General features: G+C 34.2%; 5 protein-coding genes across 6 annotated transcripts; 2 read left to right on the top strand and 3 right to left on the bottom strand.

Annotated features, from left to right (window-relative positions):
* The first annotated feature begins 2,172 nt into the window (after positions 1-2,172).
* LOC123194330 (receptor-like protein EIX2) lies at positions 2,173-5,297 on the top strand. Its single transcript, XM_044607513.1, has one exon. It carries the CDS (start codon positions 2,285-2,287, stop codon positions 5,228-5,230), a length of 2,946 nt encoding a protein of 981 aa, XP_044463448.1. The 5' UTR covers positions 2,173-2,284; the 3' UTR covers positions 5,231-5,297.
* A 3,926-nt stretch (positions 5,298-9,223) lies between these two features.
* LOC123194076 (receptor-like protein EIX1) lies at positions 9,224-13,597 on the top strand. Its single transcript, XM_044607252.1, has 3 exons — positions 9,224-12,025; positions 13,104-13,181; positions 13,502-13,597. Exons 1-3 carry the CDS (start codon positions 9,224-9,226, stop codon positions 13,595-13,597), a joined length of 2,976 nt encoding a protein of 991 aa, XP_044463187.1.
* A 603-nt stretch (positions 13,598-14,200) lies between these two features.
* LOC123194973 (vacuolar protein sorting-associated protein 22 homolog 1-like) lies at positions 14,201-17,408 on the bottom strand. 2 transcript variants are annotated; one of them, XM_044608496.1, is made up of 4 exons: positions 17,304-17,398; positions 17,077-17,189; positions 16,727-16,862; positions 14,201-14,552 (listed from the first exon to the last, which is right to left on the bottom strand). In XM_044608496.1, the coding sequence occupies exons 1-4, from the start codon at positions 17,353-17,355 to the stop codon at positions 14,530-14,532; spliced, it is 324 nt and encodes a 107-aa protein (XP_044464431.1). In that variant the 5' UTR covers positions 17,356-17,398; the 3' UTR covers positions 14,201-14,529. The 2 variants fall into 2 exon arrangements, with proteins under 2 accessions (XP_044464431.1, XP_044464427.1); XM_044608492.1 differs by lacking the exon at positions 14,201-14,552 and having other exon boundaries at positions 16,563-16,862; positions 17,304-17,408.
* A 781-nt stretch (positions 17,409-18,189) lies between these two features.
* LOC123209293 (probable folate-biopterin transporter 4) lies at positions 18,190-22,169 on the bottom strand. The gene is made up of 7 exons (XM_044627284.1): positions 21,959-22,169; positions 20,730-20,857; positions 20,074-20,295; positions 19,419-19,877; positions 19,053-19,250; positions 18,837-18,974; positions 18,190-18,639 (listed from the first exon to the last, which is right to left on the bottom strand). Exons 1-7 carry the CDS (start codon positions 22,037-22,039, stop codon positions 18,378-18,380), a joined length of 1,488 nt encoding a protein of 495 aa, XP_044483219.1. The 5' UTR covers positions 22,040-22,169; the 3' UTR covers positions 18,190-18,377.
* Positions 22,170-23,652: 1,483 nt separating this feature from the next.
* LOC123213707 lies at positions 23,653-25,780 on the bottom strand. Its single transcript, XM_044633188.1, has 2 exons — positions 25,517-25,780; positions 23,653-24,056 (listed from the first exon to the last, which is right to left on the bottom strand). Exons 1-2 carry the CDS (start codon positions 25,677-25,679, stop codon positions 23,773-23,775), a joined length of 447 nt encoding a protein of 148 aa, XP_044489123.1. The 5' UTR covers positions 25,680-25,780; the 3' UTR covers positions 23,653-23,772.
* Positions 25,781-25,983: the final 203 nt, after the last annotated feature.

Genomic DNA, 25,983 nt, shown 5'->3' on the forward strand with positions numbered 1-25,983 from the left:
TTCATGTTATGCTAGCTAGATTGACAAATTAGATAACGTGCTATATCAAGTAATTTTAAGTGATGAAAGACTGTTCACCATGAGTGAATCAGCTTGCTAATAGTTATTTGATTCTAAAGTCTATTTAAATAGGCAATGTTATGCATGATATAAATTTATTTTACACTATGAGTGAACGATCTTGCTAACAGTTATTTGATTCTAAAATTTATTTAAATGGGCAATGTTATGCATGATACAAATTCATTTTACACACGACTTGTCCATTCCTAAACTGAAATTTACATCAGATTCATCAGCAGTATCCAAATAAATAGGAGATTTTTCCTTTTTTATTGGTATTTAATTTTCCTGTTCCAGGGAATTATCACTTCATACTTTGTTTAGCCACATTTTCTTAGAACACTGCTAACTTTGTCTCCAAAGCAATCCAAGAAATCACATTACCCATACCAACATCTTCTGTTGACAAGAAAAGGACCTACCAAGAATCCAACTTCAATGCTTACATAGAACTAGTCCACTTCATGTTCATCAGCATTACAATTTTCATTATAAAGTATTGGCGGATATGCTGTAAAATTATCAGAGTGGAGGTTCACAAAGCTCGTTAACCATAAAACAACATGCATCAAAGCTTTGTAGTCATGTGCTTGAAGGAATTCTCTAAGTTAACGTCCTGTGGGATAAGTTCAAGTGATTCAAGAACCTCATGCTTGCCATTGTCCCTGGGATTTTGCCAGAAATAAGCACAGAACAACAAATTGTAAGAAAAATTCAATGATCCCAGAGTTTTACATCATTATAAAAGCATAAATTTTATTTTGTACTTTGTATAATTAAATAAAAGATAAAATTTAATGTAAAATTTTATAAATATACTTGTGAAGTATTTTACAAATATAAACAGATATATTTGATTAATGTAATTACCTAGAATTTGAAAATTTGAAAATATATGCTTCTAAAAATTTTGTCGAGTAAAGGAGGGTCAAGTGACCCCTCTTGATCCTGCCCCTCTATCCATCCATCTAAGTAATTAAATCAATACAGAGACACATGAAAAACAAAGAAAAGGAAAGGACCAACACCAATAATATTTCGGTCTTTTCTTGATTCCAACCGTGTTAATCTTATCTTGGAAAATTCCACATTCCTACCAAAAAAAGAAAAATTGTCTAGAATAGAAGAGCTATTCAAACCATACTTTCTGAAGATTATTCACCACTGGTCTATAATGCTTCTTTCCTTCAAAGTGTCCCAAATAAATCACGCTCTGCTACTCACCTGTTCATTGTGGCAGACCAGGTAATGAGACTAGGGCTGGATTTGAATTCAATTTGAGCTACTCAAGCTCGAATTACAATTCAAATTGAACGAGTCAAGTTTAAACTAAGAATTAGACTTATTTTCATAGATGAGTTAAATTTGGTACATATTATTTATGATAACAACAACATTACTGACAGGTTCAGAAAGTAAAAAATAAAGTAATTAGCAATATGAAATTGAAGACAAAGGCACAAGATAGGGAAATTGAAAGAATCACCAAACCAATGAGGGTTTTGGTCTTCCCTTGACTAAAGACGTGTAGATTAATCTGATAAAAACGTGTTACTAACCTTTGAAAGTCAGTGTAGGACAGATGTTTAACTCGTATTATTCCAGAAAAGATGTAGACATTATTAGTTTTCTTATCAATCCAGCTTACGATATTAATTTAGACCAACATACACGCACTAGTTAACTGAATATCATTCTTAGTCGTCAATGACTTCTCTTTGGAGCATAAAGAAGTGATTGAAGATTGAAAATGATAAGCAACTTTAGTCTGACAGGCTATTATTGATCTCTTGCTACTGATAACACTCTCATTCACATTTCCTATAGCAGGGGTGTTTCAACAGATAATAATTTTTTTCAGGTAGTTCTGTAAATAACAAAGTAGATTTTCTTTTCATTACTTTTTCAGGTGCATCTAGTGACACTACCTAGAAAACTTGACCCCTTCCAAGCTGCATTGTGGCAGAGATGATCATGTATATTTACACATATAACACATATGTACAAATCTTAGGGGCCATTATCAATCAAGCATCAACAATTAATATCATAGATCTCCGAGCAAGTGGGACTTCCGACTTCTGCTCCAGATGAGCTGGATAAGCTGAGCAAGTAAATTGGTCCTTCACGAGAAGTGCCAAGGATGTTATAAATAGCTCGGTATCGGTTACTTGAGCACAGCAAGTTCCATTCTTCTAATAATATACCAATTAAACCAACCATGAGTGTTGTTTTTGCCTTTCTTTTCCTGGAGTTACTTGCTACAAGCTTCTGCAATGGAAACTTCAACCAGCTGGGTTGCATCAAAAGTGAGAGAGAAGCACTTTTAAGGTTCAAGCAAGATCTCATAGATCCTTCAAACCGACTTGCCTCTTGGAGTACTGGCGATGCAGATTGTTGTACATGGTCTGGTGTTGTCTGTGACAACTTGACTGGCCATGTCCTGGAGCTCAAGTTGAGAAACAGTTTTTCTCATTATGACGTACCTTCTGAAATTCTTTTAGCCGAACATGAAGCTCTTAATAAATCAATGTTGAGAGGTAAGATTAATCCCTCTTTGCTTAATTTGACACAACTGATTTCCTTGGACTTAAGCTGCAATGATTTCAAAGGGGTTCAAATTCCTAAATTTTTGGGTTACATGGGAAATTTAAGATACCTTAATCTTTCCTTAGGTGGATTCCAAGGAAGGATTCCCCATCAACTTGGGAATCTCTCTAATCTGGAATATCTTGATGTCAGTTGGGCTAATTTCTTGATCATTGTTGATTTAGATGAGGCTGAGAATGGCTATTATGGCGCTCTGCGTGTTGACAATTTGCAATGGCTATCAGGTCTTTCTTTGTTGAAACACCTTGACTTGACTTTCGTAGATCTCAGCAAAGCCTCTGATTGGTTGCAGGTGATAAAAACATTCCCTTCCTTAGAAGTGTTGTATATGATAGATTGTCAACTCCATAACTTTCCCCCACAGCCTATTACAAATCTTTCCTGTCTTGCCAGTCTTCATTTAAGTGAAAATTATTTTGAAGGTCCAATCCCTGATGGACTTCAAAATTTGACTTCCCTTAGACACCTTTATATCAGTTTTAACTATTTCAATTCTTCACTACCTGACTGGTTGTACAAACTTAGCCATCTAGAGGAACTTTATCTTATGTTCAATCGCTTGCAAGGTAGGTTAGATACTCTAGGAAATTTGACTTCTATCAAAGAACTTGATCTCTCAAACAATAGATTTGAAGGTGGAATCCCAGTATCATTCGAAAGACTTTGCAACTTAAGGAGATTCTATATCTCAGGGGTTGAATTGAATCAAGAAATATCTGCAGTCCTGGATATTTTCTCTAGGTGTGTTTCAGATGTACTTGAGGATTTGGAAATGAGTAGTTGTAAACTTTTTGGTCGTTTAACCAATCAACTTGGACAGCTAAAAAATGTATATACTCTTTTTTTAGATTATAACTCTATTTCTGGTCCTGTTCCATCAGCTTTAGGAAGACTTGGGTGTTTGCAAAGTCTTGATTTTTCCCACAACATGTTCAACGGAACTATTTCCGATATCCATTTTGCGAATCTCACAAGATTATTGCAATTTGGTGCATCTGGAAACTCTCTAATGTTGAAATTCAGTCCTCATTGGGTTCCTCCTTCTAAACTTCAATTTTTAAGTTTGAGTTCTTGTTATTTAGGACCTCAATTCCCAACATGGCTTCATTCACAAAAGCATCTACGTTATCTAGATATATCCTACTCAGGTATTTTAGATCATTGCCCAATATATTTGTTTCAACTTCCATTCAAGCTTGTCTATTTAGATCTTTCACATAATGGTATCTTTGGTCATATTCCAAATTTGACACAGTCAAATAGACTTGAGTTTCTTGACTTAAGTACTAATAATTTATCAGGTCTTTTGCCTCTTATACCCCTTAATTTGTATATGCTAGATCTATCCAACAATTCTTTGTCAGGATCAATTTCTCATTTCTTATGTGATGGAATAAACACATCAAAGCCTTTGATGCAAATTCTCATCCTTAAGAAAAACCTTCTATATGGAAATTTACCTGATTGTTGGATGAACTTTCCATACTTAATAGCTCTGAATTTAAATGAGAATAAATTTTCTGGAATCATTCCAATCTCTTTTGGATCTTTAAGTTCTCTTCAGTATTTACATCTCCGCAAAAACCACCTCTTTGGAACTATACCTGTGTCAATCACAAATTGTACAGAGATAGTTACACTTGATCTTGGTGAAAATGCGCTTGTTGGGAATGTTCCAGCATGGTTGGGAATAAGTTTTCCTCAAATGGTAATTCTCAATCTTCGATCAAACAAGTTTCATGGACCTTTACCAAGAGAACTTTGCCATCTTGCTTTGCTACAAATGTTAGACATTGCTGAAAACAATTTTCACGGAATCGTACCAAGATGTATCAGTAACTTTAGTGCCATTACAAACTATTCTAGAGAAAGCTCAAATCTACGATATGGCGAAACTGATGAATTCTTTCAAGGTTATATTGAAGATGCATTACTTGTGAATAAAGGTCAACTAGTTCAATATAGCACAATTCTTGAATTGGTGAAAATAGTAGATCTCTCCAAAAATAAGTTCACTGGAGAGATTCCAATGGAAGTGACAAATCTTGTTGCATTGCAAACTTTGAATTTGTCACACAATTATTTTACTGGTACAATTCCTGAGGATATTGGTGTTATGAGATCATTGGAGTGTATTGATTTGTCTTATAATCAACTTTCTGGTGAAATCCCACAAAGCATTTCGAATTTAACGTTTTTGAGTCATTTGAACTTTTCCAATAACAAGTTAATTGGAAAGATTCCTTTAAGCACTCAAATACAAGGGTTTGATGCTTCCTGTTTCACTGGTAATGATCTTTGTGGACCTCCCCTTCCCAAGAATTGTGGTGCAGTTGTCACAACATCAAACTACAATGAGGGAAAAGATGACAAAAAACATGAAGTTGACTGGTTCTACGTGAGCATGGCACTTGGATTTATGGTGGGTTTTTGGGCCGTGATAAATCCGTTATTCGTCAGCAGAAGATGGAGGTTTATGTATTATAATTTCTTAGATAGTCTTTGGATCAAATTTGGCAGTGTTGTAAGAAAATGTTGTGGGTTATTTTCTGTTTGAAGATATGTATGTACTTTGTTTAATGTACAACAAGCATTCTTGTAAAAAGTGTTCCAATAAAGGGATGTTTCCAAAGACTGCTTATGCTTAAATTCAGTCGTTTCATTGCCGAAAAATTCTTTGAGCAGTGCATCGTGAGTGAAAGTTACCACTGACATATAACTTCTGATGGAAGCTGAGGCACCGGTAGAAGTCATACTGTAGGAAGATGAGGTGCCTATAATGTCAATCGCAAGTTACTCGAACAGGGGCAGCAGATGTTGCAGGTGGAAAGCTTGGTGCCCGATAGCATTTCCCTCGTGTAAAAGAAAAAAAAACAGAGGTGATGAAAACTAGATGCCCTCTAGAATTTTACTATGATCTCTGTTCAAATTTAAAACAACACGTACAATCTTAATTATTTCCAGAGTAATCACTTCGTGATTAGCTGGAAAGTTTCTCTTAAGTAAGCTGCTTAGAACTGCATTGAGGATGCAGAACGTTCATGGAGTTCAATAAAATTGATTTGATTATTTGTGGGAAGCAATTGAGAAAGTGAATTAATGAAATGATCTGCTTCTTTTCCAGTGACCAGAGGCATCTGCAATGAATGCATTAATCGAAATAGGGGGGAAAGTTACTGTTGTTAACGATTAATTTTCCTCTTCTTTAGAATACAGAATGAAATGAATACACAAAGAAAGTCAACACATTAAGATTTTTAAGTTGTTTGATTACCTGAGCAGAACCTCCGCCCACTATTATAATTTATTTTTTTTAGTATGTGTTCTCGGAAACAATTACAAAGAGTCTTCTTACTTTTTTCAGTAGTTAAGTAGGTTCGAAAGATTATTAAAGGAATTTTGGAATGAATTCTGATATACTTTTAGAGATCGAAAAAGGATTGGATTTCGCAGCGAGCTGGAATGGCCAGGGAAAAACAACGAGCTCTTCCCTCTCCAGCTGGAGTTCAGAAACCCTCCCTCCTGACATTGAACAACTCTCCCTTTATAGAAAATGAAGGACCTTATTTCAATCGTCTCCTCCCCATGTTGTACAACTCTTCCTTCATAGAAAAAGGACATTATTTCAATTGTTGAGACACAGGAGGCATGGGGTTTTTGTTGTCATGAATGATGCCTGTGTAATCAAGATCACACACATGCAACAAATTGTTGGAAATGGTGGCACCACTCTGCATTTATGTGTTGCAGATCATCTTGTTGTCTGATGATGATTTTCCCTTGATATATGTTGTAATGGCGATTCATGCACCTCATCAATGGGGGACATGTGACCTTAGTTGAAGGATCAAAGTTTCTTTTCATTTTCTATACCTCCTAAATAATGATTTGATGGGGGATGTGTGACATGTTGCCACACATAGCAGGCCACCTAAAACCACAAAGTATTGTCCGCTTGGTCATTCGTTAGTCTTATTGTTTTGCCCTTAAAAGGTGCATCTTAAGGAAGAGAGAGATCATAAGTTTATATTGACCTAAGACTCTTGACCCTTATTCGATGTGAGACTTTTTACATCAATACCTAAATTTACAACCATCAAGGATAGCCAATATATCTAACAATTAGATACTCATCTTGATAAAGAATTGTCTCCAAGTTTGAGTTAAAACATGTCTTTTGGTTCATCCACCCAATGACAAAGAAATTGGGAATAGAACCTGACAAAAAATTATTGGAGTCTAGTAGAATCAACTTGGGGAATATAAGAGGCAAATTTGCACATTATAAATTTGAGTAATTCCTTAAAATATTTGGATGACCACTATACAACAAAATCAATGGAAAAAAAAACAGTAACCAACGTTATTACTTATTAAGAAATTAGTGTTGCTGGTTTCTTCATGAAGAAATCCAATGTATTCTTTCGGTAGAATTCCTGATGTGATAAACAGAAACCATGGCTATTCAGTTATTATTTATTAATGGTCCATGCATATTTGTTCTTCCTTTAATTATGTCCGGCTATATGAAACTTGGAGGGCATTAAGCCATTGTAAAACAAGTTAATCAATGTTGGGAACTGAGAATGAGTTCATAAAAAATGTTTCCCTGTTTCAGGGCATTATCACTGTATACTACATTCGATGATTGATGTACATACTTCAATGCTTACATAGAACCAGTCCACTTCATGTTCACTACCACCGCCATTTTCATTATCAAGTATTACCAGAGAGAGTGGAGGTTCACAAAGTTCGAGGCCAATAAAACAAGATGCATCAAAGCTTTGCAGTTATGCGCTTCAAGAAATTCTCCAAGTTGTTGTGGGATAAGTTCAGGTCATTCAAGAACGCCATACTTGCCATACTCCCTGGGATTTTGCCAGAAATAAGCTCAGGAATTTTCCCGGTGAACAAATTGTAAGAAAAAAATTCAATGATCCTATGTTATACAAAATTATAAAAGCATAAATTTTATTTTGTGCTTTTATAATAAAATTCATTTATTTTATGCTTTGTATAATTCAAAAAAAGCCGTAAATTTCAGTGTAAAATTTTATAGATATACTAGTGAGATATTTTACAAATTTTAAAAAATACAATAGATATATTTGATGAATATAATTATGGGAAATTTAAAAATTTTAAAACATATATTGTTAAAAAAAAATTAAAGTCAAGAAGGGCCAAATGACCCCGCTCCCTCCATGTTCCATCCATGCACCTAAGAAATTGAATTAATACAAAGACATTTGAAAACAAAGAACAGGAAAGGACCAACACCAATAACATTTTAGTCTTCTGTTGATTTCAACTGTGTTGATCTGTCTTGGAAAACTCCACATTCCTGCCTATCATAGTTCAATGTTTGGTGGAGATACCAACGGGTTGACTCATCATCATGGTAAAATACGTTAACCGTTAGTATCTATTATCAGAATTCTAGTAGAAATTATTCCATTATCAATCGAACCAGAACGATAAATTTACACCAACGCATACGCAGCTCATGACTATTCAATTTTGGTGAAAGACATGTACATGGCTGAATGAATATTTTCAAAGTGTATATATAATTTTCAATGTAATCCCTGAAGAAGTGATGATCTGACCTGAATCCTCTTATTTACTGTTCTATGTTGATAATATTCAGAACTCATACCCTCACAATTCCTAATTAAGATTAATAGTTTAATTTGTTTTGTTCTCAACATTATTTCAATTTTTATGATTGATTCTGCTATTCCTTTAACACATGAATGGCCTACCTAGTTTTTCAATATCTTTCAACATGTTCAAAATAATAAAATATGAAGAAATTAGCGATGGGAAATTGAAAACCAAAGAGACAAGAAAGGGGAATTGAAAGAACCACCAAACCAATGAGGGTTTTAGTCTTCCCTTGACAAAAAGACGTGTTGATTAATCTGGTAAAAACATGTTACTAACAAAACATCATTTTCAGTTCAGAAGTCATTGAAGACTGAAAATGATATGCAACTTTTCTGATTTGGACTCAGACATGCTATTATTGATCTCTTGCTACTGATAATACTCTCATTAGCATTATTTATAAGAGGGGTGGTTGAACATTCTATAATTTTATTCCACACAACGAAAGTATGTATGCTTATGATGAGTATCAATAATGGTATTAATGATGGTTTGTTATAAAATGTTTCACTTACTTTGAATTAAAGATAAAATAATATTTAATGATACAATAATACATCATCATTGTTATCCAAATTGGTATATATAGTGTTACTCAATTCTGCATATAAAAGGGTAGATTTTCTTTTTCATTGCTTCTTAAGGTGCAGCAAGTGCCACTACCTAGAAGGGGCCATTATCAATCAAGCATCAACAATTAATATCAGAAATCTCCAAGCAAGTGGGACTTCTGACTTCTGTTCCAGATGAGCTGGATAGGCTGAGCAAATGAATTCGTCATTTACGAGAAGTTCCAAGGACGTTATAAATAGCTAGTTATTGGTTACTTATGCACCTTAGGTTCCATTCTTCTGATAATATGCCAATTAAACCAACCATGACTGTTGTTTTTACCCTTCTTTTCCTTGAGTTACTTGCCATCAACTTCTGCGAAGGAAACTTCAACCAGCCGGGTTGCATCAAAAGCGAGAGAGAAGCACTTTTACAGTTCAAGCAAGATCTCATAGATCCTTCAAACCGACTTGCCTCTTGGAGTACTGGCGATGCAGATTGTTGTACATGGTCAGGTGTTGTCTGTGACAACTTGACTGGCCATGTCCTTGAGCTCAACTTGAGAAATGATTTTTCGTATGCTGAAATACCTTCTGCAGTTCTTTTAGCCGAACATGAAGCTCTCAATAAATCAATGTTGAGTGGTAAGATTAATCCCTCTTTGCTTAACTTAACGCAACTGATTTCCTTGGACTTAAGTTGCAATGATTTCAAAGGGGTTCAGATTCCTAAATTTTTCGGTTATATGAGAAATTTAAGATACCTAAATCTTTCCTTAGGTGGATTCCAAGGAAGGATTCCCCATCAACTGGGGAATCTCTCTAATCTGGAATGTCTTGATATCAGCTGGGCAAACTTCTTGATCATTGTTGATCATTATGAGGATGGTTATTATGCGGCTCTGCATGTTGATAATTTGCGATGGCTGTCAGGTTTTTCTTTGTTGAAACACCTTGACTTGACTTCTGTAGATCTCAGCAAAGTCTCTGATTGGTTGCAGGTGATAAACACATTCCCTTCCTTAGATGTGTTGTATCTGACAGACTGCCAACTACATCACTTCCCTCCACAGCCCATTACAAATCTTTCTTCTCTGGCCATCCTTCATTTAAGTGAAAATCATTTTGAAGGTTCAATCCCTGATGGACTTCAAAATTTGACTTCCCTAAGACATCTTTATCTCTCTTTTAACTATCTCAATTCTTCACTACCTGACTGGTGGTACAAACTTAGCCATCTGGAGAAACTTTATCTTCCGTCCAATCGCTTGCATGGTATGATAGGTGCTCTAGGAAACCTTACCTCTATAAAGGAACTTGATCTTGGGAACAATGGATTTGAAGGTGGAATCCCAGTATCATTTGGGAAACTTTGCAACTTAAGGAGATTCTATATCTCAGAGGTTGAATTGAATCAAGAAATATCTGCAGTCCTGGATATTTTCTCTAGGTGTGTTTCAGATGTACTTGAGCATTTGGAAATGACTAGGTGTAAACTTTTTGGTCGTTTATCCAATCAACTTGGACAGTTCAAAAATGTAAATACGCTTTTGTTAGATTATAACTCTATTTCTGGTCCTGTTCCATCAGCTTTAGGAAGACTTAAGTGTTTGCAAAGTCTTGATCTTTCCTACAATAAGTTCAACGGAACTGTTTCCGATATCCATTTTGCCAATCTCACAAAATTGTTGCAATTTGGCGCATCTGGAAACTCTCTAAAGCTAAAATTCAGTCCAAAGTGGGTTCCTTCTTTTAACCTTCAAAATTTAACTTTGAGTTCTTGTCATTTAGGACCTCAATTTCCATTATGGCTTCATTCACAAAAACATCTATCTTATCTAGATATTTCCAACTCAAGTATTTTTGATAGTTTTCCAACATACTTGTTTAAATTTCCATTCAAACTTGTCAATATAGATCTCTCACACAATGGTATATATGGTCACATTCCAAATTTGACACAGTCATATGGACTTGAGTTTCTTGACTTAAGTTTTAATAATTTGTCAGGTCCTTTGCCTCTTATACCATTTAATTTGTATATGCTCGATCTATCCAACAATTCTTTGTCAGGATCAATTTTTCATTTCCTATGTCATGAGATAAACGCAAAATCTTTGATGCAAATTCTCATTCTTAGGAAAAACCTTCTACATGGAAATTTACCTGATTGTTGGATGAACTTCCCACACTTAACAGCTCTGAATTTAAACACGAATAAATTTTTTGGAAACATTCCAATCTCTTTTGGATCTTTGAGTTCCCTTCAGTATTTACATCTTCGCAAAAACAACCTTAGTGGAACCATACCTGTGTCACTCACAAATTGCAAGAAGATAGTTGCACTTGATCTTGGTGAAAATGAGTTTTTTGGGAATGTTCCAGCATGGTTGGGAGTAAGTTTTCCTCAAATGGTAATTCTAATTCTTCGATCAAACAAGTTTCAAGGACTTTTACCAAGAGAACTTTGTCATCTTGCTTTGCTACAAATCTTAGACATTGCTGATAACAATTTTCATGGAGTTGTGCCAAGATGTATTAGTAACTTTAGTGCCATCAGAAACTTTTCAGGAGAAAGCTCAAATCTACGATATGGAGAAACTGAGGAATTCTTTCAAGGTTATATTGAAGATGCGTTACTTGTGAATAAAGGTCAATTGTTTCAATATAACACAATTCTCAAATGGGTGAAATTAATAGATCTCTCCAAAAATAATTTCTCTGGAGAGATTCCAATAGAAGTGACAAATCTTGTTTCATTGCAAACATTGAATATATCACACAATCACTTTACAGGTAGAATTCTTGAGAATATTGGTGTTATGAGACTATTGGAGTCTATTGATTTGTCTGATAATCAACTTTCTGGTGAAATCCCACAAAGCATTTTAGATTTAACGTTCTTGAGTCATTTGAACCTTTCCAATAACAAGTTAGTTGGAAAGATTCCTTTAAGCACTCAAATACAAGGGTTTGATGCTTCCTGTTTCACTGGTAATGATCTTTGTGGACCTCCCCTTCCCAAGAATTGTGGTGCAGTTGTCACAACATCAACCTACAATGTGGGAAAAGATGACAACGAACATAAAGTGGATTGGTTCTACGTGAGCATGGCACTTGGATTTATGGTGAGTTTCTGGGCTGTAATAAGTCCATTACTCGTTAGCAGAAGATGGAGGTTTATGTATTATAATTTCTTAAAAAATCTTTGGATCAAATTTTGCAGTGTTGTAAGAAAATATTGTAGGTCATTTTCGGTTTGAAGGTCTGTATGTACTTTGTTTAATGTACTAGAAACTAAGCAATTATTGTAAACTTTAGAAAAATGTTGTGTGTATGCTTGAAGGTGTAATTTGATGTATAGTATGCAAAAACATATATGTGGAATAGACTAACACCTTTAATTTGTTGATAATATTCAGACTTCACACACTCGCATTGGCCTGATTAAGATTAACAGTCAGAGTCCAAACCAATGGCTTACCTAGAATAAATTTTATAAAATATTTATTATTGTTATAATTGGAGGAAAACAAAAAAAGAATTTGACTTTAGGAAAAAAAAAAAAAAAGATTGGAAACTACTTCATTCAAATAAAAAAAAGAAAAAAAATACTAGAAAATTTAGTTCTTAGAATTTAAAAAAAAAAACTGAAAAAAGAAAAAAAATACTAGAAAATTCAAACATTCAAACATTTTGAAGATGTGTCGCAGCATGGGCCTTCTGTCAACTTTGTTTGTTTGTTGTGTCACGGCATGACTTTTCTCATGCTGCTGCTTAGCCTTCTTTAGAATATTTTCCAATTTCTAGCAAAAGGATCATCTTTCCACACTCCTCCTTGTACCCTTTGGTAGCTATTCCAAGAAGGTTCTTTGACATTTCTAATATTTACCTAGGCCACATTTATGGCGAGGATAGCCACTGCTTGGAATTCTGATTTGCAATTGGCCATCTTGATTTCCTTCAACTTCTCACATTCCTTAATAGCGTGATGCTTAATGCTTTTGCAATGACGGACCGAGGGGGGTCAATTGACCCCTCTCGGGTTTGACAAATCATTAGTTTAATTATATTGAAAATATTTATATAATTTCTAAAATTTTACACTAACTCATCTTAGATTTTATTAATTTTTTATTGATCCCCTATATTTTCTATTTATTCAATATTGACACTTTGTTTATGTGTTTAGTCCTTCCATATCAGACTGGATTTTCAACAATGGAAATAGCAGATTTACTGTTACGCTTGGTCAAAGTAGCTTCAACAATGGTGGGCTCAAAGGTACAAAATTTAGAGGTCAAAATTGAATAAAAGGAAAAATATAAGGAATTCAATTAGGAAATAATGAAATTTGAGAGAGATCAGTGTAAGATTTAAAGATTATTTTAAGATTTTAAATATATTAAACTGATAATTTTTTAAATTTAAAAGGATATTAAATATTTATTTGTTATATGCAAGAGGAGTATTTCATATTTTTTAAATCCAAGGGGGGTTACGGACCCTCCTTCACCTCTCTTGGGTCTACCTTTGAGCTCCAACATGTTCTTCTCCCAAATCCTTTATTAATTTTCTAATCCATATTGCTTGATTTGTTGCAGCTGCTACAACATATTCAGCTTCAGCTGTACTTTGAGCCATTATCTCTTGCTTTGAACACCAGTAAAAAAATTCCTGAAGCAATAGTGAAACAGTAACATGTGGTGCCTTTCATATCATCTGCACTTCCAACCCAATCGCTATTAACAGATCCTCTCAACTTCTCCTCCTTAATTCTCTGGAACTAAATTCCTTAGTACTTAGTCCCTTTTTTAATATCTTAGAATGCATTTCCTGCTGAGAGATGTTCCTCAATAACTGGAAAAAAGACTAGTGGAAAACATCAAATTAAGCCTTGTTGCCTTAAAATATGTTAAACTTTCCACTAGGCTTCCAAAATTTGTTTCAACAGTCCTCCTATTTCCATCATGGTTTCTAATCTTTAAATTCAATGATAAAGGAGCTGTCGTGGGCTTGCAATTTTCCATAAGAAACTTCATTACTATTCCTGATCATACATTCTTTGAAGTATGAAAACGCCTTCTACCCCTGACTAACTTCAAGACTTATGAAACGTTTCATTTTTTCCAAGTCAGTCATCTCAAAGTTCTTGGCCACATTTCTCTTGAATTCTTTAATGTCATTCGTATTCCTACCTGTAATTAAAACATCATCCACATAGAGAGAAACTATCATGATTCCTCCTTTTGTGTCGTGCACATAAGGCTGCATCAATTAGAAGTCATAATTTTCCCACCACGTGCAGAAACTTGTAGCTGCAGTGCCAAAAAGTTCAGATGATTGAGTTATAAATGCAAAAACCCAGTTACTACAAAATCATGAATATTATGATTCAATTAAAACATATAATGAAAACTCAAAGGGCAGCTTCAAAATTTTTGGTTGCGAAGAACTGAATCATGTTCGCTACTATTATCTAACAGAGTATACAATTTACTAAGGGATTTCCTCCCAAATCACATAAAATAATAAGTCTTTCCTCAACAGAATCTCTATTAAATTATGAGTATTTACTTTTAAAGACCCAAATCTACTAGATCCACCACTAGGCTGAAACGTCCTGCTCTCACTAGAACATAAAACTGCAATTTCCTGTTAATAAGAGGAGCAAAAGTATAGATCAGATTGCAAATTCTAAATTCCAATCGCTGCTTCAGAAACAACCAAATAATAAGAACAAGTAGTAGCCAATTAACTAAAAGGAATCTTAAAGAGATTATAAAAGGATTGAACACTGAAATAGCTTCTTGATCGTCAGAAAGTTTGTTGACTTCATAATAAGAATCTAAGTAGCACGGAAACGGAAACGTGGAAACTTCGAAACGGCGAAACGGAAACGTTGAAACGTCTTTATTAAAAAATATAGGAAACGAAACGTGGGGAAACGTGTAAATATTAAAAATATAAGGATTTTATTATAAATACCAAAATTTTATTAAAAAGATATAACCTTTAAAAATATACAAATATTTTTATATAATATATGAACAATTTACTTTTATTATTTTTTCCCTTTTATTTAGTGTGCAAACTTTTTATCTTTTGAATTATTTAAAAGTGCGTATAAAGAAATATTCAATGAAACTAAGTTTTTACTGCTGTAAGCTTGTAAATATGAACTAATTGGACCTATATAAACTAAAGTCTCTATGTAAAATATACACTATAGCTTAATGAAATTGTTTCTACCTTTGTAAACCTTACAGCCAGCAAATATAAATTATAACTCATGCCGCTGATCAAAAAAGAAAAAAAATGAAAACTCCCCAAAACCCAACAGTTAATAACCATATTACTTACTTCTCTCTTTGTAATTCATTTTTCTTAAAACACAGGTAAATGGATTTAGAGGATACAACTTATTAATAGGACACATAATCAGGTACTGTAAAGGTGTTTAATGTTTCCCAAGCTTTGGATCCATTTCGGCAGAGAACAAATGAAAAATGAGAAGGAGGGAATCAGTAGTGTGAAGACTGGTGAAACAGATACCGGGTAGGGAACTGATAATTGGAAGGATGAAACAAATAGTTGGAAGGAGGCAACAACTAGTGGGAAGAAGAACAAAACGAAGGAGGAGAGATGAGTTTCGCCGGAGAGGAGAGGAGAGGAGGTTCAGATGTCGGAACATTGAGAAGACAAAGCCAGTATGAGAGGTGTGGCTTGAAATGTTTACAGAAGTGGAAATGCAACGGATTTCTACAAAGAAACGTGTTTCAGGTACTGAAAATGCATTTTGCATCTTTCTAAAATTTGCAAAACGGCCCCGAAACGTTTCGTACCAGTTTCGGGGCGTTTCAGAAACGGAAACGTTTCGGAATCGGCGAAACTCACCCCTTGGAGCGTTTCCGTGCTTCCTTGATAAGAATTATCAAAGACTTCACACTGCTGTCAACAGTAAGTTAGGCCTAAACAAATGTTCAAATTCCAGTTAACGCATGCTTATATTTCCCCACATGGGAAATCTGAAAGTTAAATGTGTAGTAGGTATATAGAAGAATCCAAAATTTTGTCAACACTTAATGTAACACCCTAGTCATAGTTTAAGGCGAAAAACGCTTAAAAGCAATAAGGGGTTTTATCGCCTATGCAAAAAAAGCAAGTCAAAGGCGTTGTTTTTGGACCAAAACCGATAAAAAAAATTAATAAAGACTAATCACTCAAATACCAAAGTATAATACTACAGATGATGTCTTTAAAACATAAATAGATGTTTATAATAAAACATTAAAACACATTAAAACTTTTCAATTAACATAATTTTTTATCAAATATGTATTTTAATCGAAATCTAAGTCTTCATTTTCGTCATAAAATATCACATCTTCTCATGATCAAAATTTTCATCTCTAATATCGTTCTTTTTTTATTAAAACATTCTTTTTCATTAAAGAACTTATATTCTAAAACATTTTCATACTTAAACATCGATTTAAAGTTAGACTTAAAAAAAAATTTGGTTGTCATAATGAGTATAAATAAGAGAGTTATAAAACTCAGCTGTCATAGTAAGCATAATATTTATATTATTAGGTTTGATTAAAAAACGAGTTTTTTTGACCTTTTTTCCTTCTTCTAAAGGCAATAAAAGCACACTTAAGCTATGTTTTGGACTTTTGCTCGCCTTGCATGTTTAGAGGCGGTGGACCAATTTTGCTTTGAGGAGTTTTTTACCATAAAAGTGCTTTTGACAACTATGACCCTAGCTCAAAAAACTATGGCCATAACTTGAGACGTGGACCAAAGTTCATGAAAATGAAACCAATCAAGTTCATAATAGAAGTCACCAATCCCTGACAGCTCTGCCCAGAAACCCTTATTTGACGCCAATGGATACACTCCAACTTTTGCACACATCTCATGAAACCGAGACCTGAATATGCGGTTCTTTTGTATATCATTCTGCATCAACCCATTTCAACTATTATCTCAATTAAATTTTGCCAATGAAAGCAACGAGTAACCATTCATCCTTTATATCTATTCATGCACTAACTTTAATTACCATAAACACCTACAGTATCTGTTTCTTCACACTACCACACATTAAAAAATTATCAGTTCGACCAAATTATAAAAAACAAAACCAGTTTCTCAGAAAAAGAAGAAAATTGACCTTGTGCTTACGAGCAAACTCTTCAAGCTTGGAACCAAAAGTGGGGCAAGTTTGTTCTTTCATGAGATCAGTTCTAAGCTTTGCTACATTTTCTCCCAGTAATCGATACGGATAGTGGAAAAATATAGAATCGCAAATGAAAAGATTAATACATGAAAAAAAAAAATAAAACGAAGCAAGAAATTTGAGCACAGATTAAAGATTTTTGATAAAAGAAAAAAAACAAACCCTTGCAGCAGCTGCCTTCTGTAAACCGCCAATTCCTGGTGGTCGTCTCATCTTCAAAAATTTCTTCTCTTTGTTCTGTAAATTTATTGTGAAATGTTTGGATATAGAAGTTTGTTAGCAAGGGTGAAAGTATTGTTTTTTTAATATGTCTGTGTCTCAGCTGTAATTGTACAATACAACTGTGCCTTGAGAACTTGTAAATTGTCAAGGGGTAAAGTGTGATTTCACCCTTTGCAAATACCCGCAAAGATCTGTAATAGTTTTAGTTTTTCCTTTTTTTAATAAAACTGCATTTCCTGAAGTTTCAGAATTCTCTCTTTCACCTTCGTCTTAACACCATAGCTTAGATTTTCCTTTTCTTTTTGTTTTTCTTAATAAAACAACCGCAATAGAATAGTCTCCGACCAAACTTGTTTTAATAACGTTGTTTATATAGATGGTAGGATGGGATTGAAACTGAAATCTGGGTCAAAGTGAATTCTGATGCAGGATCAATGTGGAGCATATGGAACCAGAGAGTGGCTTCACTCTGCCTATAAGTACACGAATTATAATACCAACTTAATATGGTTAATCTCTTATTTTTAAATCCTGTAAATTTATCAAAATTTATTAGTAAAATTAAGTTAAAACAATAAGAACCCAGCATTCTGTCAATGAAGTTTGTGATCTATCAGAGTGGACCTCTATATGTGCAGGCCTTCATAGCTATTCCCTCACAGCAAAGAGGTAGTAATTCAGTACAATATTCAATATTGACCAGTGAGTTTTCAATCCACCCACAGTACTTATTTTCCTTGCTGAGACTTTATTGAGTCCATGAACAGATGAAGAAAACTGCAGAACTAGCAACTTTTTTGTTTTTCTGGTAGCACTGAAGAAGAGTGGCCAACTCAAAACTTTTGTATAAATTTCTCTGTGTATACATGACAATATTATGGGAGGCATATTTCTAAATGGCATTCTCTATGTTAAAAAAAATATGCTATGACCCTGAGATTCTCGATCTGAAGGTTAATGTTAAAATGATTCTATGCATTTCATTTGCTAGGCAATTCTGCAATCATTGCTAACTACGCAGATATTCCTGTGGCTTCCTTCGGTATCAAAAATAAAAAGGCAATTGGAATGCAAGTGCAGAGAAGTTGAACAATGATCCCCAAAGCAAGGTTGTCGAAAGACCCTGAAGAGATTTTAAAAAATGAAGCCAACCCAACACCAGCAAACGATCCTAATGTGGACCCAAAGTTGTTTATTGACATAAAAAGGGCAAAGAGAGTTCCTTCAATTCCTGGAGGACATAGCTGTCCAGATAAGATGAGGAATGGCATGAACCTGAAGATGCATTGCAACACTCAGTAAGAGTGATGAAAATTTCATTTCTATAGGTGGATGAGTAAATAGGAGGATGAATGCATGCACCTATAAGTATACAAATGAACAGGAAAATGAAATCAAACTTTCTAAAAAATGCACGTAATGGTAGGAATAAGCTGATGTTGGTGAAATGGAACTAGCAAAGAAGCACATACTTGAATTGATTGATTGCATCAGACAGAGCAGATCCATAGAGCACCATGGTCTTATCAGAAATCCCATAGGAGACATTCATTCGAGAGACGAGAACAATATCTAGGAAACTCAAGATTGCTAAACCAATTTGAGTCCACCTGCATGATGTTTATACATCAGGACTAAGCTATAAAATATTTGCCAAAGATATTTAACCAAAATGTTGTAGTCCTTACATTAGAATAATCCGTAGCTTCATCTTTTTCAGGTAACGGTTATAAATGAAGGTTCCGAGCATGAGGCCTACCCATCCAACAACACGGGAAGTACCCAGAAAGGATGCTTCCAAATTCAATACCTCAGTCTGGTAATAAAACATGACTGTTGACAAGTTGGGAATAGTTACATTTGCCATGAAAAACCAAGCCATTGGCCTGACCTTGCCATAAACAGTAAAAAAGAAAGAAAAAACCATAATTAGAATGGTACAAAAATCAACAAAACAGAAAATGCCAGAGCCCCCAGAAATGGATACATCATTTGTGACCTTCAACTTCCACAAGACAGACTGATAATGCAGCACAATAGTGTTCAGTAATTACCTCAGAACCAATGGCTGTCTAAATGCAGAATACAAACTGTAAGTGGCTGTTTTCAGAGAGTGGAACCACTGCAAGACTAAATGGTTGTCTTTTTCAGGACTTCGAGTTTTCCTCGTCATAACCAATCTCTTTGTCTTGTTCTTTTGTCTTTTCTTTCTTCTTGACATGGTGATATTGGACTTCTCAAAGAAATTGTCCTCATCCAAAATATGATTATTCCCATTCACTGGATGGGAGCTGCTTGAATTAGAAAACTCTTGGAAAGCTTCACTACCTACAGGAGTTTCCTTAACCAAGCAACATGATAATAACTGTATGGTTGGCAGCACGGAGAAAAGAAGAAAAATTCTATCTATCTGTAAGTTGGTTAATGCATATCCTCCTAATAAACTCCCACATATTCCACCAAAAGCCATTGCCAACCAAGATATTGACTGGAGGTCTCCAGAAAATGCAGCTCTGTTTTAAGAATAGAGGTAACTGATGATATTTAATATCTTACTTTCAGAATATGAATAATTAAGACTAATTAAAAAAAGAGGAGTTCAGTGTCTCTTGATTGATATGTTGTTTCCTTACTATTTGTCAATTAGTGAATATATAATTTAAAACTTGTGAACTCAGAAACATGAAGAAACTTATAATGTGCACATACTGCTCAGATTTTACTGCCTCAGCAATCATTGCATCAACTACAACATCTGCCATAGCTGAGCCCAAATTTTGTGCTGTCAAGAAGACTATTAGGTGCCATTGGGAACTCCTCACATAATCATTTAGGCCCAGAATTATCCATGGCACAAGAGACAGCATTGTTGCAATGATTAAGTACGGAACCCTTTTCCTTCCTCTAATTGGAATGCAATCAGACAAAATTCTGTGTGCAAAATAGAAAAAGAAATCAAAAGAATTAATACAAAAAATACAAATTTCTTGGCACAACTTGCCCCATTGAGAGCCACAAAATGGCACACATATAAGAATATAACCTCCAATAATATCTGCTATGCTTAGATACTAGAGAACATGTGTTAATACAGCACACAAACTTTAAACCAATACTTTTACGTAGAATGTTAATACCACTCAAACGTGCCAGGAAATCATTCCTTATACCGTATACATGCAATCTTTAAAAATATCCAATCTATTCTTAAAAAGCATTTAGGAGCTTCTATCTATGAAATGATATTTACTATCATGCAGGAAAAAGTAGGATACATATTATATCATATGGTATCTTCACTTTCATCCAAAAACTTTATTTTCAATTCTAAATAATTCATTACAAAATTGCCATAACATTCATACCCATATAACGGTTTTATGCTCCATGGGAAAAATGCTATTGAAGACACAGACTGGGATACTGAGGGTGACAACTTAAGCTTGTCTTTCAACTGGTAGGAAACTGCTGTCCATACAAATGATCTAAAACCCTGCATTCACATAACCATGAAAAAAAACATAAATGAAATTAGAATGGGATATGAGAATAAAATGAAGTGAACTGAACTTAAAACGAAAAAAAAAAAGCAACCGGGAAGCTGCAGTATCAAAACCATTCTCCAAAAAAGTTGTTTAATTTATCATCAGAATCAGATATGATTTGGTACTGTTAACAGTGTTCATATGGTGATGTCAATAAACTAATAAGAAATACAAGGAAACTACTGTATTTTTTTTCCTTATTTTCCAAAGCAACAAATTCTGATACAAGCTTGTGCATCAAATCTTTTTTTTTTTAATTATTTTACAATGCCACATAGAAACTGCTTTCTCAGTACAAAATCTGTTCTATCTCAAGCAGCAAAAATTCAGATTCAATATTGGTTGCATATAACATCTAATTCTCTCAACATATTAAAATAACTATAAGAAAGTTTAATGATAGAAAAAAATACACATTACTACTCAATTTTTGTTCAGATGAGAACAGGCCAAGAAAGACAATGTGATCGCTAAGGACCAGAAAAACATATTATTGCAAACATATTGCTAGTCTCCCACTTAAGAAGCTAAACAGACGCCATTATATATGCTGTTTGAAAGGATACAAAGGAGGAATAGACACTGGCTGAAGCTATATCTTTCACAAACTTCAATTGAGCATTTAATTCAGAAGCAAAGATACTTCTAAGACCAATTAAATGCAATCCTCATTGAATTTCATAGACGAAAATTAAACAAAAATCAACAAAGAGATCGAAACCAACATTTTAAAACCATGCGCTCCAAAAACACCAACTGAAGTCTCAAATCAATCTATCTATCATCTAAACCACCAAAACCACTTAGAATCAACAACACAAACCCAGATACCATAATCAATAGAAGTCACCCATCTCCACAACCCAGAACCCAAGATTGTTTATTTAAAAAAAACTTAAACTTTAACCCCGAAGATCAAATCCCTACAAGAACAAAGAGATCCCACGTAGGCATACAAACATAGCATTAATATACATAAATACACACAAACGCAAGAGATAAATTAAAAAAAAAAAAAGAGAAAAAGAAAAAGGCTACGTTATTAGAACCTGAGTGAAGTAGATCAAACAAATAAGCCAAAGAAACGAAAACCCAAACGCTTTTTTCAACTGACTCAGCCATTCTTTCATCTTTCAACTTGCACTTTAACAATTTTCAAACTCTCTCGCCCGCTGTGCTTATGTTATATCATTCGCTCTCTTTCGTTTCTTTATTGTTCCTGAACATCAGTCTTCATCGTTATGTCTCTGCCTCTACGTCAGTTAAAGCGTATCAGTACAATTTTTGTGGACGTTTATATCCCGGTTGACTGAAAATTGAGGGTTGACCAAGTTCAGTGTTACGGTGGCTATTTGGTCATTTTAAAAGGTTTTCAGCTCCGTGGACACGTACTTCCTCCTATCAGCACTCACCATGACAGCATACCGGCCCACTGATGTGGCTGAAAAACACATATACATCATCAGATAATTTGAATATTAACTTATCATTCATTAAAAATACACTCAAATTAATATTTTATTATAAGTAAATTATGATTTTATTATTGTAGAAGTTCAGGCAAAATAGAAAATTACTGAAGGCTGACGGTGAAAATTATCAGGTAACTGCCCCGACTCTCAATCAAAAAATCATCCCACTTACTCTTTTTACATTTTTTTTTAATAATAATGTGTTAACTAGGAACAATGAAAGCCCAATCATGCAAAAAGATCTCTACGATATCCTCTTCCGTTGGTGTATACATTTGGAGTGGAAGTACATTGTTATCCTTTAGATTTGAAGATTTTAACAAATTTACATATCACTTTGATTAAGATAAATTTGTGTATCATCTAGATCACTATATATTTAAAGAGATAAAGCATAATATCACTACTTTTTCATAAAATGTAAAATGTGTACTTTAATATACTATTAGAATAATACTATTTTTTTAAATTAAATGTGACACAATTTGACCGAGATAATAATGATTATACTCAATTACACACTCCAACAATTTGAATACTTAGACTTAACGGTGGACTAAAGTTGTTATGATTGATTTGCTCGAACATTTTTTTTATTCAAAAAGATATATTCACATTATATAAATATATGAGTCTAGACAACGTGAGTTATCTACGTCACCTTGACATGAGTTAACTACAAAATGTGCCGAGACGTTATATCGTTAATCAGCTAAGCGCACATCAAGGACCTATCCCTGAGAATTGGTGCTCCAGCAACATAATTATTAAGGGCAAATCATACCCTCATAACAAGATGGAAGTGAAAATTACCCCTTTTGTTTTTGGTGTTTTATGAACCAACTTGGCACCCATCACCAGCAAATATACAGAACTTTCCCATTTCATCCCCCATGATTGACGAATTCATGAATGACCCCTAGCCTTAAAATCTCAAGGGTTCAAACTTTCCCAGCTAAAGAGGAAGGGGAGGAAATAGCATTACAGAAAAGATGGCTGACAAAAAACCTACAGAAGCTGCACTCATCTGCTCAATGATGACCATAATGCCAATGAATATAAGAAAATGAGAAACAATGTGGGAGAGTACACCCTCCCATGCTCATGAGATGCTAAAACTGGCTATAGAGGAGCTAAACTGCAGTTCAACATGATTTTAAACATTTTTTGTGTCAAGTTGATTTCATATATTACTGCTCTATTTGCTCTAATTTCTAGTTTATGTAGCCATGATAAGGTTTTCATCAGAAATTTTAGTGATATCCATAACATGTACAAACATAAATATCAGATTATGGCAATTATAAATATCACAGTGATGTCATCATCAGTTATGATCTCTAATACATAGAAATCTCTCAACTATAATATAGACACTGATATTGGAGATCTCACATGCAGTAAGTTGGTGCACTGCCATGGCGATAGACAAAAGGTTTGACAGTGTGAAAATAGCCTGATGGATGATTGTAGCTGAACTTAACTCCAGCACTGCCTCCTCCTAGATGAGTGCAGTGTTCATGGAAACTACTTATTGGTCGTGCCAGACATGCATCCCACCGGTCGCTTTCAGGCATTGTCTCAGCCACTGTATATATCCCCTTAGCATTTGTAAATGCCTGATAGTTTAGAACTTCCCCAGATTTTGTTATGCAGAGAACAGCAACCTCAGCACCTGTATCCACAGAAAAACATATGTTACTTAATTGAATAAGATGTGTCATAAATCAGAAAGGCTTCTAATGATCCCAAGGAACTTTTGTCAGATATACTATATATATGCAGCCATCAACTTGACAAGCATCATAGGAACAAGATAAAATGGGGCCTGTCAAGCTTTTTCATTCAGCAGTTCAACTTCAAGTCAATAAACAAACTTTTTTACAACTACTACCAGAGATATGCAGCAAGGTCAAGTTGATGAGAAAGGGAGACTTCCAACGTCTACCTCTGTTCTCAAAATTTACTATATGCAATTATACAGATGATGTCTAAGTTCAAAGAAACTAAGGACATTTAACAGTGATGACATGATGACTAATCGAATCACATGGAAGAAACTGAAACAAGCAGAAATTAATCATCAAATAATTAAACCTTAGTATGCCATCAAAGCCATCACCCTAGATGATCCTAACCAGTTACAAACTTTATCATGAAAAAACAGACATTAAAAATTCATACTAGAATTATAAGTTAACCCAAGTGATTATATAACTAAGAGGAATTAGCAAAAGAAACATAATTAAGGCACTGTGAAGTATATAACCATGTCAATTTTTAGCCCCTAAGGAATTATTTGGAAGCAAAGAATGTTCTGTTTTATGGATGGATTTGGTTGCTTTGAGTTTTCTGACCTTACAGCATGTCCAAGAGAAAACAATATCCACACCATAGGAACTAACACAATCAGATGGTATCCTAGTCCTACAAATAGAGGAAAGGAACTCAATGATGTTATCAAAAGTTCCTGCTCAGTGATAATTATTAGAGGGACAAATACTTAGCCAGATAGAATAGAAAAATGTTATAAGATGGAACCAAAATCAAATTACATTAATCATATTCTCATAAGAAGTAACCATTGAGAACTCAAAATGAAACTAACTCCGGAGTTACTGCCCTTTTAAACCTGGAGGAAACATGTAAATTATGCTGACTCATTATAGTATAAAACCCCTGAAAATAGGCAAAAGAAAAGGAGTATGCCTAAAAAGTGTAGAGGACTATTCATCATTCTCAGTTAACAATTTCAAGCAAACTCATTTATTTACACTCATCAACAAGCTCATATACCTATCAGCAATCCAGAGAAACCAGAAATTGATACCCAACAAAAAAAAAAAAAATGAAAGAAAGAAAAACCAATTATAGAAGTGATAATCATAAAATGTCGCCCAATTATACATGATATATACAAATTAAACTCATTACACTCGTTGGCAAGCTCCTAACGAAATATAAACCAACAATTAATCAACAGGAACGAACTTTAGCACGACCCACAAATTAGAATCACAAACCCATCATATATTCAAAACCAGAGACAAAACCCTGTATAATCATATAATCAAACAATATACAATCACACAAAGATTCCAACTTTATCATCTGAGGAAGAGTGAGAGAACAGACCTTCAAGAACATGATCTTCAGGTCCAATAGAGGAGTCACCACAGACATCACAGACAACTCTTCCGTGGATCTCACCCGTCCAAGCAAAAACATTTGATACAATCATTGTTGTCATAGCCAAAACAAAGAGACCCATAACCAGTTTTCTCTTCTGAGATTCCATGAATGCTGGTTTTCTCACAGAGCTAACCTAACTCCAAATGTCTCAGACTAAAATCAGGCACACAGAGTGGCTCCTGACATTTATTAGCGAAATATAAAGTTTACTTCATAGCCAATCCTTTGTTTTATTCAAGGCGAAAGTACTTATTCCCACCCAAAGTATAATGAAAATACTCTAACCCTCCAAATGTCGAAGACCAAAACGTCAATTTATAAATAAATTTTAGTTAAAAATTTCAAGTAAGGTTAAAGGTGAAATTGTTATTTATTAAAAAATTAAAAAAACTAAAGTTTGATTATATTTT

Source organism: Mangifera indica, chromosome 1 (genome assembly GCF_011075055.1).
Source record: "Mangifera indica cultivar Alphonso chromosome 1, CATAS_Mindica_2.1, whole genome shotgun sequence".
Taxonomy (NCBI): domain Eukaryota; kingdom Viridiplantae; phylum Streptophyta; class Magnoliopsida; order Sapindales; family Anacardiaceae; genus Mangifera; species Mangifera indica.

Coding starts and splice junctions, on each gene's coding strand:
- LOC123194330 (XM_044607513.1), top strand. CDS start 2,285: ATGAGTGTTGTTTTTGCCTTTCTTTTCCTGGAGTTACTTGCTACAAGC.
- LOC123194076 (XM_044607252.1), top strand. CDS start 9,224: ATGACTGTTGTTTTTACCCTTCTTTTCCTTGAGTTACTTGCCATCAAC. Junction 12,026..13,103: donor GCATGGCACTTGGATTTATG/GTGAGTTTCTGG, acceptor CTTCCATATCAG/ACTGGATTTTCAACAATGGA. Junction 13,182..13,501: donor CAACAATGGTGGGCTCAAAG/GTACAAAATTTA, acceptor GATTTGTTGCAG/CTGCTACAACATATTCAGCT.
- LOC123194973 (XM_044608492.1), bottom strand. CDS start 17,355: ATGAGACGACCACCAGGAATTGGCGGTTTACAGAAGGCAGCTGCTGCA. Junction 17,190..17,303: donor GAAGGCAGCTGCTGCAAGGG/TTTGTTTTTTTT, acceptor TATTTTTCCACT/ATCCGTATCGATTACTGGGA. Junction 16,863..17,076: donor AGTTTGCTCGTAAGCACAAG/GTCAATTTTCTT, acceptor GGGTTGATGCAG/AATGATATACAAAAGAACCG.
- LOC123209293 (XM_044627284.1), bottom strand. CDS start 22,039: ATGAAAGAATGGCTGAGTCAGTTGAAAAAAGCGTTTGGGTTTTCGTTT. Junction 20,858..21,958: donor GTTTGATCTACTTCACTCAG/GTTCTAATAACG, acceptor ATGTGAATGCAG/GGTTTTAGATCATTTGTATG. Junction 20,296..20,729: donor AGCATAAAACCGTTATATGG/GTATGAATGTTA, acceptor TTTTGCACACAG/AATTTTGTCTGATTGCATTC.
- LOC123213707 (XM_044633188.1), bottom strand. CDS start 25,679: ATGGAATCTCAGAAGAGAAAACTGGTTATGGGTCTCTTTGTTTTGGCT. Junction 24,057..25,516: donor TGAAGATCATGTTCTTGAAG/GTCTGTTCTCTC, acceptor CTGTGGATACAG/GTGCTGAGGTTGCTGTTCTC.